The 13255-nt window shown below is 41.9% G+C and overlaps 1 protein-coding gene across 5 annotated transcripts in view; it reads right to left on the bottom strand.

The window, feature by feature from the left end:
• Window positions 1–467: 467 nt before the first annotated feature.
• TMEM232 (transmembrane protein 232) overlaps window positions 468–13255 on the bottom strand; it is a 141839-nt gene continuing 129051 nt past the window's right edge. For all 5 annotated transcript variants that reach the window (XM_083702322.1, XM_083702326.1, XM_083702325.1 and 2 more), the window contains 2 exons: window positions 6957–7050; window positions 468–1413 (listed from right to left, as the gene is read on the bottom strand). In XM_083702322.1, coding sequence (XP_083558448.1) covers window positions 1156–1413; window positions 6957–7050 — 352 coding nt within the window. In that variant the 3' untranslated portion in view covers window positions 468–1155. The remainder of the gene's footprint in view (window positions 1414–6956; window positions 7051–13255) is intronic.

The raw sequence follows: 13255 nt of genomic DNA, 5'->3' as shown, positions 1-13255 counted from the left end.
AACAGCAGGAGATGTGGCAATGTGCACAAGTGAGTAAGGCAGTAAGCAAGGCCTAAATATCAACAGAAAGACTAAGCAGGAACAGGTTTGAGGAAAGAGGCAGAACCAGTAGCAAAACAAGCAACCAGGGAGGGAATGGGAATGGACGGGAGGTATTGATGTAGACCACAGATAGTAACATTATGCCCTTCAGATGCTGCAGACTCCAGTTCCATCATCCTTAACCAGCGGCTATACTGGTTGGAGTTGATGGGAGTTGTAGTCGACAACACCTGTAGGGCACCACGTTGGCTCCTCTGGGTGTAGACAAACTTTGGGGGAACTCTGCAAGGCACAAACAGATGATTAGGTGGAATAAAGAGAACAAGAATGAGAGGGTTCACTGTCCCTGAGCATCTTCGGTGTGCTTCTCTTGACCTCGCATAGAACACCTGAGTGTGCTAAGAAACAAGACAAAATTCAGAAAATGCTTTCCCATAACCATTGTATTTCAGGCGAGGAAATTTGATATAAGAGCAGATGACACATTACACGGAAATGAGTGCTATGAAACTCAGCCTTGTTCTTTTCATGAAAAGCAATCCCAGGAGACCAGCAGCAGAAGAAGAGGTGGGATAGAGCAGCACCAGCATCTTCCTGGCAGCAGGGCAGCCACACCCTAAGATACTGCACAGGTGAGGTGGTTGCGAGGATGAGGGAGCTCTAGGTTGGTGCTGGTGGCTCCTAAGGTGCCAACGCCACCAACACAGAGCTCTTGAAACCTCACCGCCACATCACCCTGGCAAACACAGCACCACCAATGGGTGGGAGGGCTGCTCTACTCCTCCCCCATGGCACTTTGCTGCAGGAGGCCACAGTTTTGAGCAGAGAAGCAGTGGGGTGGGAAGGGGAGCTTAAAGTCTTCATATCAGGCATTCCCCACTCCCTCAAAATTGGTCCTAAGCTGCCGCATGGTTTAGCCTAATAAACACCTGGTACACCGTGGATGAAAAAAGTAGGTGGGAGCAATTTTGAGCAGAAAACCATCAGCAGGAAATGGTTTAAGAGCACACACACTTCCCTACTCCTCCACTTAGGCTTTTCATTCTAAAGTCCTGGGCTTCATTGCATGCATTTGCCTGTAATGTGTAAGTTAACCCCTTAGCGGGCTGGTCTTCAGGCTCGTGACAGTTGTGCACTTGACAGTTGAGTGCTGCTGCATGACTCTGTCAGTTCTTCATCTTCTTCTTCCTCCTGCTCCTCTTCTACTTGTTTCTGAGGAAGCTCATAGGGCTTAGTTGTCTTATTCAGCTTTTCTAATCGCCATTTCATTATTTTCTTGAAGCGTTCTTCTTCCAACTTCTGTTTTTCTTTAAGCTCCAGCGCCAGGAGTTTTTCTTCAAGTTTCAGCCTCATCTCCAATTCCCTCTCCCACTGTTGCAAAGGAAAGAAAAAGTGGCTTTAGTAGTGATATTGGTGTGTGCAAAAACAAAACACTTCAATTCAGTGGCAGGAAATGCAGATAATTTAAAGGCAGGAATTTAGGAACTGGGCATTGGGAGAGTCAGTGATGGATCATGCAACTTCATTCAAAGGAGTAACAGGCACTGGACTGGTGCTTTCAGATTCTGGACTGCAATTCCCATCAGCCCGTCAGTATGGTTGTAGTCCAACAACATCTGGGGGGCACTGGTCTGGCCAAGGTATACCCTACAAAGTGTATTCATTTCCTATGGTGCTGTTGTGGGGTTTACAGGTTCATGACAGGATCCTCAGGTGCTCAGAATGGCAAGTTTCAATGCCCGTCTCAAGCAAATTGCAGAATTCACTGACAATGTGAAGATCACATATTTTAAAAGCAGGTGTGAGTACCACACATCTTCAGATATAATTTCATATCATTATTTTTTGTAATATTAGAAAATGCACACACATGGAATTCATATGGCTAGCAATATCAGGGTCTTGGTAAAACCAGCTAGCAGGAGCCTCAGCTGATACAGAGGAATGTCCACACTTTCCAACATACCAGGATCTGTTACCTGAAAGTGAAATGTCAAAACACACCACATCAAAAGGCACACAATGTGGGTGCTATCAATGTCACAAATGCTGGCAAGGACCATAGATATGCATATCGCATGAAAGTTGTACATTAATTTTATGCACATTAAAATGTGTAAATCATCCGCCATGATCCAGTTCAGAATGCATCTCCCAAAAGGCAAACTCCTGCCCTGCTCAATTCTTATTGTTTTCCAAGCAAGAAATATGTTACTTTTCTGAAAGAAAAGGAATCGTTCACTGATACAGACTCTGAAATGAAATTATCCTGCTTAAATCTCAAATAGCAGAAACTACGACTTGAGAATCCCATCCAACTCTTAAGGATATTAATAAATGAGAAGTTCAGCATGGGGTCTTATTAACACTGTCAGCATTAGGGGGGAAATTGAGGTTGGGGTATGGAGAAAAAGCAGTGTGAATTCTGGGGGAGGGCAAGCTTTGTCTCACATTTTAAAATCAATAATAGTATATTCCACATGTTCTGGAAATAACAGTACATTGCATACTAACCTCTCATCTCATCCTTCTCTAATAACCGCTTGTATTATTTCATATGTTGAAAGCATGTTTTCCATTCTTTTCTCGTTTGTCCTCACAACAGTTGTGTGAGGCAGATTGCACTGAGAGCTATTGACTTGCCAAAACTCTATATAGTAATCTCAAGTGTTTTAGAAGTCCCTTGTAGAAATTTACACATATTAACACTGTATGTGTTAATTTCATATATGATGATCACATCTGTGAGTTTTTCAATGTTTGTATGTATGTACAATCAACACAAACACATGTATATTCACAGCTAGCCAGTGAAAAACCTCACATGATAATCTCTAAGCAGGTTCCATATTAATCCCCCCCCAAAAAAAAAAATCATGTAGGAATTTTTGTAATATGAGAAGTGGCTCTGAGCAGAGATAGACAACTTATATCAGAAACCCACTAGCACCCTACTTGGTCACCATATTGGCTTTTGGGCTTCCATTGCCCGCCTCCTGTTCCCTTCTGTCATCCTCACTTCATGAGGTGATCTTGAGATGATCACATAGTGAATTGTAGTACATATAAAGCGAAGGAAAGCTATGAATGAGACATTCCCCTCATGTAGAAAAAACCATGCCCCTCTAGTACCTGAAAAAGCTGCATTCATATGACATGGTCACCACATAGAAATAGTGCGGTGAAATCACCTCACAAAAAAGTAGCCCACTCGAGAAAATGATATGAGAATTAATCTTCCTCACAAGAGACAGAAAGATGGATGCAGCGGTGTATTTGAAGGCCAAAGAAATATGAAAAGGGATAGGAATGATTTTATCAGAGTGTGAGAGATGAAATAGCAGGAGGGAAGAAAAAGAAGCAACGACAATGGATGGGAAAGGCGGAAGAATTGCACTAGCTGTGTGAAGAAGCTGCTGTGTTAGAAGATGGATCAGTGGCAAGACCTTAGCCTAGCTTAAGTTTTTATCATGAAACTTTGCATTGAAGACGGACTCTGTAAAGGAGCAATATTTGCACTGATCTTCTCAGCCTAAGCTCACTGTTTGACCACGTGTCCAGCACAAGAAAATGGGTGTGCGTATGGAATAAAGTACAGCCTCTACAAAGGAAAATAGACAATGTCAGGGGTACAAATGATGTACCAGAAAGACTAAAACTGTTTATAACTGTAGTCAAGGAAAAGTTCGCATCTTGTTTTGAGCCTCGATGATAACATCCTTACTGCATTAATGGAGGCCCTGAAGGTATGGTCTTATGCGTAGTTACTGCAGCTTAGAATAAAACAGCAATAAAAATGTGTCGTTTATTAAAGAGAAGGGCAGTTTGGATTTAAAAAAGGGAAAAGAAGAAAGGGTTTAGAAATAATCACTGCATTAAAAAGAAGTGATAAGACTTTTAAACATGGGGGGAAAGATTTCAGAGTCTGAGAAAACTGGTGTTGTTTTTTTTAGGGGGGGATGATTGCTTTTATGGGATGCCCCCAATTACATTATGGGCTGGCTAACCTTAAATAATAAAATGCCTTCCTTCTAACAGAGTATTGTAAGCAAACTAGTAGCTTGTGGGCATTTTTGCTATGGTTATGATTATTATCAGCTGGCAGAACTGCTCTGAGTTATAAAATATATTTCAGTGCACTTAGTATTTTCACTGCCTCCAGAGTCAGAACTCAATGGTGAATTAACTCTAAAAGCTTGTTTAATGTATCAGAAAACGTATATTCCTTTCCTTTCATTCCCCAAACTGGCTTAATAATAGCAGATTTTAAACACTTTCAGAAAGAATGTTCCAGCCAGTTATGCAAAAGATGGGAAGAAGAAAACCTCAAGACCCAAATGTTTATGGAACATCTCCAAGTTCTGAAGGACTCTAATCATTAATGATAATGCTGATTACTCTTTCCTCACCACAGTGCTAGGAAGTTGGTAAGGCAGAATGTGAGCAACTTGCCCTAGGCAAACCAGTGAGTTAAATTCAGAGCTGAAAGGGGAATTGAAGGTCTTTGGCTCCACAATAAAATTGGACTCTTTTCTCCATCCAACATCCTATTCCCATAAGATTAGAGTCAGAAAGAGAAATGGCTTAACGTAACACTTATAAAGAAGCAGCACTACTACCTTCTACCCCGATTGCTTCGAGGGCTGCCAGATTAAAATTTTAAAAATAAAATATGATGTGGAAATCTCCAATACTTTGAAGCGAAGGAACTCTGAAATAGAGGGTGGCAGCTGCAGGCTCTGGAGCAGTGAGTTCAAATGTGTCTCTTAAAATAAGCAGCACCAGGAAACCCTAAGTGGTTCAGATAGTGGCAAATGTTCTGGGACAAAGTGAGGCTACGCATACAGTAGGGAACCTATTTAAACTGCAGAATATATAATATCAATATTTAATATACCAGTAGGTCTCTTATTTGCACGTGCCGGTTAAGAAATTTGTAGTGGAAATTAACAAGCATGGTTTCAAAGTCCAATGAAATTGATGCTGAAATTTGGCCTCAATTGTGTGTGTGTGTGTGTAATGGTTGAAATTAAAATTTAATGGCAAAATTCAAATTGTTTTATGGGTTACATGAATGAATAACATTCATATAAAATTTTCTGAATTCTGTTGCTAGTCATCTGTCAAACGCTGCCACATACTGCAACCCCATAGCAGCCGACTGCTTCCAGGTGTCAACTGTCAGTAGTTCTGTAATGTTGATTATTAACACATGTCAGCTGTGAAAGACTGTCAAGTACTGATTTTTCCAACAATGATGGCTATTTCTCCATGCCAGCTGTCAGATACTTCAAAATGTTGAGCCCAGCTACAAAATATTTGGCTGTCAGATGATAGTGCTGAATATACACACCTGGAGAATATTCGGCAAGTACCCTGAGAATATTCACCAATAAAATTTACGGGGGGCACTTTTGAGGATAATTTTGTGAGAATTTTTTTTTTAAAGCTCTCAGTGCAAATGTGCAGAAAACTGTGATTAACAAATCACTTAACTGGTTGTGTGAGAATAAGTTTGGACTGCATAGGCCTGAGAGGTGGTTTAATTGCATACACAACAAATTACCTTATAAATTCTAGTGTTAGGGCAGTAATGCTGACCCTTTTAACAAGTTGTGTGAAAGTAACAAGGGCATGTTGCTTATTTTTCACTTCTAAAAATGTGAAGTCTACTAGTGTATTTTTAGCAAATGGCTGTGATACCTGAATAACGTGAACCAGATTTTTTCATCTGCTCAGTAAACAAGCATTCTTCCTCTACACTGGAAACAAGGGCACTCTTATTAATATTTTTTAGGATACCCTTTATAGCCCCAAGTGGCTCCCAGGGCACTTTGAGACCGTTGTTATTTTCAGGTGGGATTTAATCACATATTGGCAAATTCAGGTTGTGCAATTAAAGTTGGAGCTCTCAACACAACAAACCCACTCCCCCTGCCACACACACACACACAATTGGACTTGTAGCAATAAGGAAAGGGGTGGGAAAATGCACTGAAAAAAGCTCATTGCACACAAATTGGAACGAATGCTCATAGCCAATGTCATCTAACCCCTCTGCAAACATATCAAGATAAAGGTTCAATAAGCAGGTCTTCAGGAAGCATCCTTAAAGTGGCTTGCAAAATATCCTCATTATAGAATCATGTGGATCAGAAATTACATGGCGGCCATGCAGAACCAGAATTATTTAAGCTGTGCTTCCTGTTCTTGTTCTGTGCGGTCAAACCACACAGCTGCTCCCCCCTCCCCCACAAGTGCCCTAAATCAAGAGTGTGGGGTTGAGCAGATAGAAGTCACTCAGTCAGTGATGGAAGAAATATTCCCCAGGAGAAGGGCTTTTTCCAGTGGGGACCATTGCCATTATAAGAGAACAAGGGAGGGACTGATGGTGAGTTCCAGCACCTCTTTTTCTAGAAAAATAGCACTGCCCAGGAGGCAGTTGTTCCAGTGGCTGGGACCATATTCCAATTTTAAACTGGCTAATAGACAGCTTGCTTGAATGCATGCTTGTCTTTTAGAGACTATTTCAGGGAGCGAAACACTATTGGTGATGGAGAAGATGAGATCACAGCTAGCAGTCATGTTTGGAGAAGCCTTACATGACAAGGAGGGTTGATTCTTGTTATTGTTGCTATGAGCTACCTTGAAGACCCACATGGCTATTAGAAAGATGGGATACAAATATCTTAAATAAATAAATTTGGGACAATCCTAGGACCTGGATCGAGTTCTAAGAAATATACATAAAATTAATCAGGACTTCAACATGTACACCAGGTCTTTATCAATTTGGTTAGAGTATTAATTAAAAATAGCAGATTATTATAATGAAGGTCTATAACAGCAAATCCTGGGTGTGTTGTACACAGAATTATACTTAAGCAAATACTTATTTTAATAATTGTTCTTACCTGAGTCTCAATTATTCTCCTTAGAGCTATTTCTGTGCGGGTCAAGTAATCTGGATATGGATATTTTGGTACACCAGCTAGCAAAAGCTCTTCCCTTTAGGAAAGAAATGAGAAAACTGTTAGATTTTAGTTCTGTAACTTTGTAGGAATGCGCCCCCTACAAAAGGAACCTTATGGAAATAATGAATGATGCCAAGTCTCCCATTGGCTTGAAAAATCCTGACAGCAACGGGTTAGGCTTATTTAAGGCCTTTCCGGAAGGTCAGCTTAGAGTTGTCCTGCAGAAGATTTAAATCTGACTTAGGTTTCCACAGCTTTACACTGTTCCATGTAGTTCTTGGTTGCTATGTTCAGTTTTTTAAAAAGCCGTTCTACTCTATTATCACTTATTTATTTCAGCAGTTATGCTTGGCTCTATAATTACGCTGAGTGCAGGTTATAATTATAATCATAAAGATCATTAGATGCTGCAGCTTTGTGACTAAAATAAATCACATGCGCATGGTAGGTGTATTCCGGAGGTCTTCTCCTGCCAAACATGTGCGAGGTGTTTAATTTTCAAAGGGGAAAGGGGAAAAAACCTTAAACTGCATCTCTGACCTATGCATTTCTACTCTGAAGTAAGCTCAGTGGGGCTTACTCCCATGAAAGTGCTTACAGGACTACAAGCTTAAACATCAAAACCAGAAAAACTAAAGAAGAGATTCAGACAAATAAACCAACATGCAGGGCAAGCAAAAAAGGTTTTGTGCCATCATGTGGACCTCTTCAGGCAGTGTCAGGGGACTGCCATCGGAAAAGGGAAGGGAGGCAGGGGGGCCGTTGGGATAGAGAGAGCCTCCGAAACTCCTGAGGAGCACTTCCTCTTCCAGCGGTGGGAAAAGCCACACCTCCAGTGGAGAAGAGAGGGAAGGGGCCAGCCAAGCGAGGAAAGGGCTCGAGGATGCTGCTGAGAGCCCCAGCGCCTCACCTCGCCAGGCTGGCCAGGAGGGACACACGCCACCTCCGTCGCCCAGCTTGCACAGAGGGGTGAAACCCAAGGAGGGGAGGAGGAGGCTTGGGATGCCGAAGTTCTTATATTGGGGGAGAAGCCAGAAGGGGCCACTCCCGGATTCTGCAAGTGACTGAGATGGACATGAACTTGGTAGATCTGCACTGTAAATAGTTTGTACAAGAAAACCTGTAAAAGCCAGGTTGGAGTCCTGCCTGGTTACTCACGAGGAACCACCACCAGCATCTGACAGGCAGGAACTTCCAGAAAGTGGGTGCCATCACTGAGAAAGCCCTCTGATCTGTTCCCACTAGCCATGCCTCTGAATGGAGCTCAGTACACTTTAGGTCTCTCTTTATTTTCTCAGTGGCCAAGCACAATAATATGGGAGGAGACCATGCTTCAGCTCAGGAGTTGGGAACCTTTTTCATCTTAAGGACTGCAATCCTTCCTGGAGAAACCTGGGCCACATACCAGTGGTGGGTCATACCAGAAGCAAAAGCAAACAGCGCAACCAACATGCCTCTTACCTTTGTATAGTAAGCTACATGCCAGTCACACACAGACAAGCCAGAGGTTTCTGCACACGCACACCATCTAGGCAAGCAAGCAACATCACCACACATTCCAGCCAGGCAAAAGCTTAATAATAATAATAATAATAATAATAATAATAATAATAATAATTTATTTATACCCTGCCCATCTTGGCTGGGTTTCCCCAGCCAAGATGGGCAGCTTCCAACCAAATATTAAATACACAATACAGCGTTCAACATTGAAAACATCCCTAAACAGGGCTGCCTTCAGGTGTCTTTTAAAAGTAAGATAATTGCTTATTGCCTTGACATCTGATGGGAGGACGTTCCACAGGGCCGGCCCCACTACCAAGAAGGTCCTCTGCCTGGTTCCCTGTAACGTCACTTCTCACAGTGATTTATATCCCACCGTTGCTCCAAGGTGGCATATATAGTTCTCTTTCTCCTTATTTTATCCTCACAACAACCCCATGAGGTATGTTAAGCAGAGAGGCAATGACAGGCCCAAGGGCATGCAGGGAGCTTCATCACTGAGCGGGGATTTGAACCCCTGGTCTCCCAGATCCTACTCCAATATGCTAACCAGTACGCTATACTAGAGACAGTAAGAGGCATGGCCAGAGAAGAGGAATAGGTTGTTCCTAAGGGCCTGAGAGAGAGGCTTGGGGGATTCCCCGCCCCTGCTTTAGGCATCCTAGCCCCGGGTTGTTTGGGGCTTTAAAGGTAGGCCTTGCTCATCCTAGGGCAGGCATGCCCAGACTCGGCCCTCCAGATGTTTTGGGACTACAGTTCCCATCATCCCTGACCACTGGTCCTGTTAGCTAGGGATGATGGGAGTTGTTGTGGAGGGCCGAGTTTGGGGATGCCTGTCCTAGGGCTTTGTGCACAGATTACCGTATTTTTCACTCTATAAGATGCACCAGACCACAAGACGCACCTAGTTTTTGGAGGAGGAAAACAAGGAAAAAAATATTCTGAATCTCAGAAGCCAGAACAGCAAGAGGGATCGCTGCGCAGTAAAAGCAGCAATCCCTCTCGCTGTTCTGGCTTCTGGGATAGCTACGCAGCCTGAATTCGCTCCATTAGACGCACACAAATTTCCCCTTACTTTTTAGGAGGGAAAAAGTGAGTCTTATAGAGCAAAAAATACGGTACTTGTTTAATCTGCATGAAGAGCCCTGGGGAGAGGCACCACTGCTTCGTCATGTCCATTTTGAAGGGGGAGCCATTTTATTGTATCTTTTATTTTCTGAGTTTGCATTGCACTTTACCCCTCCATGTGTGATAGCAAGATTATAATGATGAAAGCAAAGTAGTTACAGCTGCCGGCCCACTGAGGACACTTTCATGCCAGTATGGTTCCCCTTTATCACATACACAGCACAACAGGACAAGGACCTATTCCCACCCCCAACTGCATATGAATTGATATGGCTAATCTGACCCAACAACCTAACCCCGCCCCCACAAACACATATAAACAAGTCACACTGCAATTAACTGAATGCAACCAACCAGGCTTGGGACCCCCCAATCTCTCACATGATCAATAAAAATAAATAAATATATAAACAAAGGATCTACCAACATGATGTTGACACAGACCTTACACTAATAACAGGAATTGGACAAAATAACAATACGCCCTTTTCTCTCCCTGCCACTCTTCCCCCCAACTGCAAGATGTCTTTGACAAAAGTGTCTCTCACTATATGTAAACAGGCTGTGAAAAGGGCTGTGAATTAAAAGTGGAGACAATAGATTACCTTTCCCTGTTTATCTGTTTGTTTTGTAACACAAAACAGTTCCATAAAAACTATTTTAACACACACACACACACACAAAGAAAGAAAAGAAATCCAAAAGGCTCTGCAGGAAAAAGCTTTTGAATTTTGTCTACTTTCTTCAACATTCAAGTAAAACCTTTTTTACAGAAAGAGAAGCACTGGAATTAAAACCTAACCCAACACTTGTGTCATGTATGGCATCTGATCTTGCCAGCGTTTCAGAGTTTTTGACTACTTGGTTGGTTAAATTCCTTTCAGCCTCTTAGTTCGTGTCAGCTCCCTCTGAATTTTGTGCAATATCATTTCGGCAGGAGAAGCCATCTAAATCGCTTAGCTTTTCCTTGGCATTGATTTTGCGGCACCTGGAGTGCAATCGGCAGTTTGCTAAGTGTGCACACAAAAATAGCTTTGAATTGATTTAAAGTGAGACTGGCAAGCACAAACTGATCCAGTACATCACGACCCATGCATGGAACTAGGGGAGAACTGCAGTATTTCAAGTGAAGCAAAAAAAGGGGGGGCTTTGTATCTCCAGTTAAAACCTCTTCTGGAGTTGCCATTTTAAACAATTAATCCATAAACTTTTGCTTGGTGTTGTAAGTGCACTACTATCACGGATCAACACAAGGGATAAACAACTTCCACATCTATGCTACACTTTCTGCACCTTCCTTATGGAGGGCTTTTCTCCTATCCAAGACTTAGAATAGGCAGAGCCTATCCTTGACCACTGGGGCTGGGTCCTATGATTGCTATTCCTGACCTAGAAGGAGAAGATGCTACAGCTTCTTCTCATTCCTCACTAAAAATCCGACTTCCTCTCATTCCTCTATCCAGCTTGTGTACCTTTTGTTTTGTACCAGGCTAAATCTGGTATTGTTTCTCAATGCTGAAAAAGTAGGAAAGCAGTGCAATGTTCAAGAAAACCCAGTCAAATACCAAATCATTTGTTTTATGAGAATAATATAATATAGAAATGGAAACTATAATCATAATTATTCTAAATACTGGTTACTGTCGTGCCAGGGCTACCCTAGGGGCATTGTAGGCCCTCGACATTGTAGGCTCCATGTTTCAGTCTCCTGTTCAAACAAACACAGTTGCACCAGGTCTGAACTGAAACAGTCCCTTTGTTGAGTCAGTTGGGTTACTTTCTCAGGTCTCAATGGATTTATCCCACCAGCCAAGTCACCTCTTTACCTTACATTTCCTTAAACCTTGGGCTTCGCAGCATCTGATCTCTTGTAACTTTGAACCCTTTCTTCCTGCTAATGGTTCACATTGGGGATTTAACCATTGCTGTGAGTTGCTTTGCTACCTTCAACTCTTGGCTGATGCCTTCACATTCCTCCTCAAATGACTTCCATTCTTCTTCCTCTCTTCCTTCTTCCCCACGAACCTCAGCTGCCTTATATCCCAGACCCATAGACTCCCCTTCACCCTAAAACTTTCTCCTTCTGTGCTTCCACTTTCTCATCCTGTCTGAGCCCACCAGAACTTCTTGTTGTCTATCAACTTTCCCCTGGTTTAAATGCATTCCAGGGGGCTTTGCCCTGCCAGACTTAAAGTTGTACTATGAAGCCGCAACTTTCTGCTGGCTAAAAGACTGGCTACTTCTCGAAGACACTGATGTACTGGACCTGGAAGGTTTTAATAATGCTTTTGGTTGGCATGCATACTTATGGTATGATAAGGTTAAGAGCAATAAGGCCTTCAAGAACCATATTGTCAGGAAAGCAGTGTTTAATGTCTGGACAAAATACAAAGACTTATTGGAAAACAAAACTCCAAGGTGGCTTTCACCTCTGGAAGCTAAGGCCCGAAAAAGACCCAATATGGAGGCCAAATGGCCAAAATATTGGGAAATATTAGAAAAAGATGGAGACAATTGGAAATTGCAGAGTTTGGAGAAAATGAAGGATAAAGTGCGAGACTGGTTACATTACGCTCAGATTAAAGAAGTCTTTAAAAATGATAAAAAGTTAGGGTTCCAGGTGGAGAAATCGAAGTTGGAAACAGAATTGTTAGAACCAAAGACTAAGGTATTATCAAGAATGTATAACCTGCTGTTAAAATGGAATACACAAGACGAAATGGTTAAATCGGCTATGATAAAGTGGGCTCAGGACATTGGGCATAACATTATGTTTGAGGACTGGGAAAGGTTGTGGACCACTGGGCTGAACTTCACTGCATGTAATGCTCTGAAGGAAAATGTAATGAAAATGATATATAGATGATACATGACCCCAGTTAAACTTGCCAAAATATACCATTTGTCTGACAATAAATGTTGGAAATGTAAAGAAAATGAAGGAACATTCTTTCACCTCTGGTGGACCTGCCCTAAAGTGAAGGCCTTCTGGGAAATGATATATAATGAGTTGAAAAAGGTGTTCAAGTATACCTTTACTAAGAAACAGAGGCCTTCCTTCTGGGCATTGTCGGCCAGAAGGTGTTAAAGAAGGACCGAACATTCTTTACGTATGCAACAACGGCAGCAAGGATACTTATCGCTAAGAATTGGAAAACTCAAGATCTACACACGCTGGAAGAATGGCAGATGCAACTGATGGACTATATGGAACTAGCTGAGATGACTGGCAGAATCCGAGACCTGGGAGAGGAGAGGGTCGAAGAAGATTGGAAGAAATTCAAGACTTATTTAAAAAAACATTGTAATTTGGTTGAATGTTAAGAAAGGATGCTAGATCATAAATAACTGTGCACCACTAAATTAGATGGAATTAAGAGGATAAGTAAGCTTGAGGAAAAATTATAAATTTATTGGAGAACTAACAGATTATATTTAAATGAACTTGACACAAGACTGTAAACAAGATGATAAATTGCGGGCAAGAATTGACAATGATGCAAATGGGAGCGGGAGGTGTGAGGGAGTCCAAAGATGTTAAGAAAGTATGTCATGATATATGTTATTCTGTTTCTTTATCTTTGCATTTTTATTTAAAAATCTTAATA

Source organism: Podarcis gaigeae, assembly GCF_964106915.1.
Source record: "Podarcis gaigeae genome assembly, chromosome: 11".
In the NCBI taxonomy this organism is placed as follows: domain Eukaryota; kingdom Metazoa; phylum Chordata; class Lepidosauria; order Squamata; family Lacertidae; genus Podarcis; species Podarcis gaigeae.
Note: the sequence above shows the minus strand (reverse complement) of the source record. Positions and strands in the feature narration are given on the sequence as shown.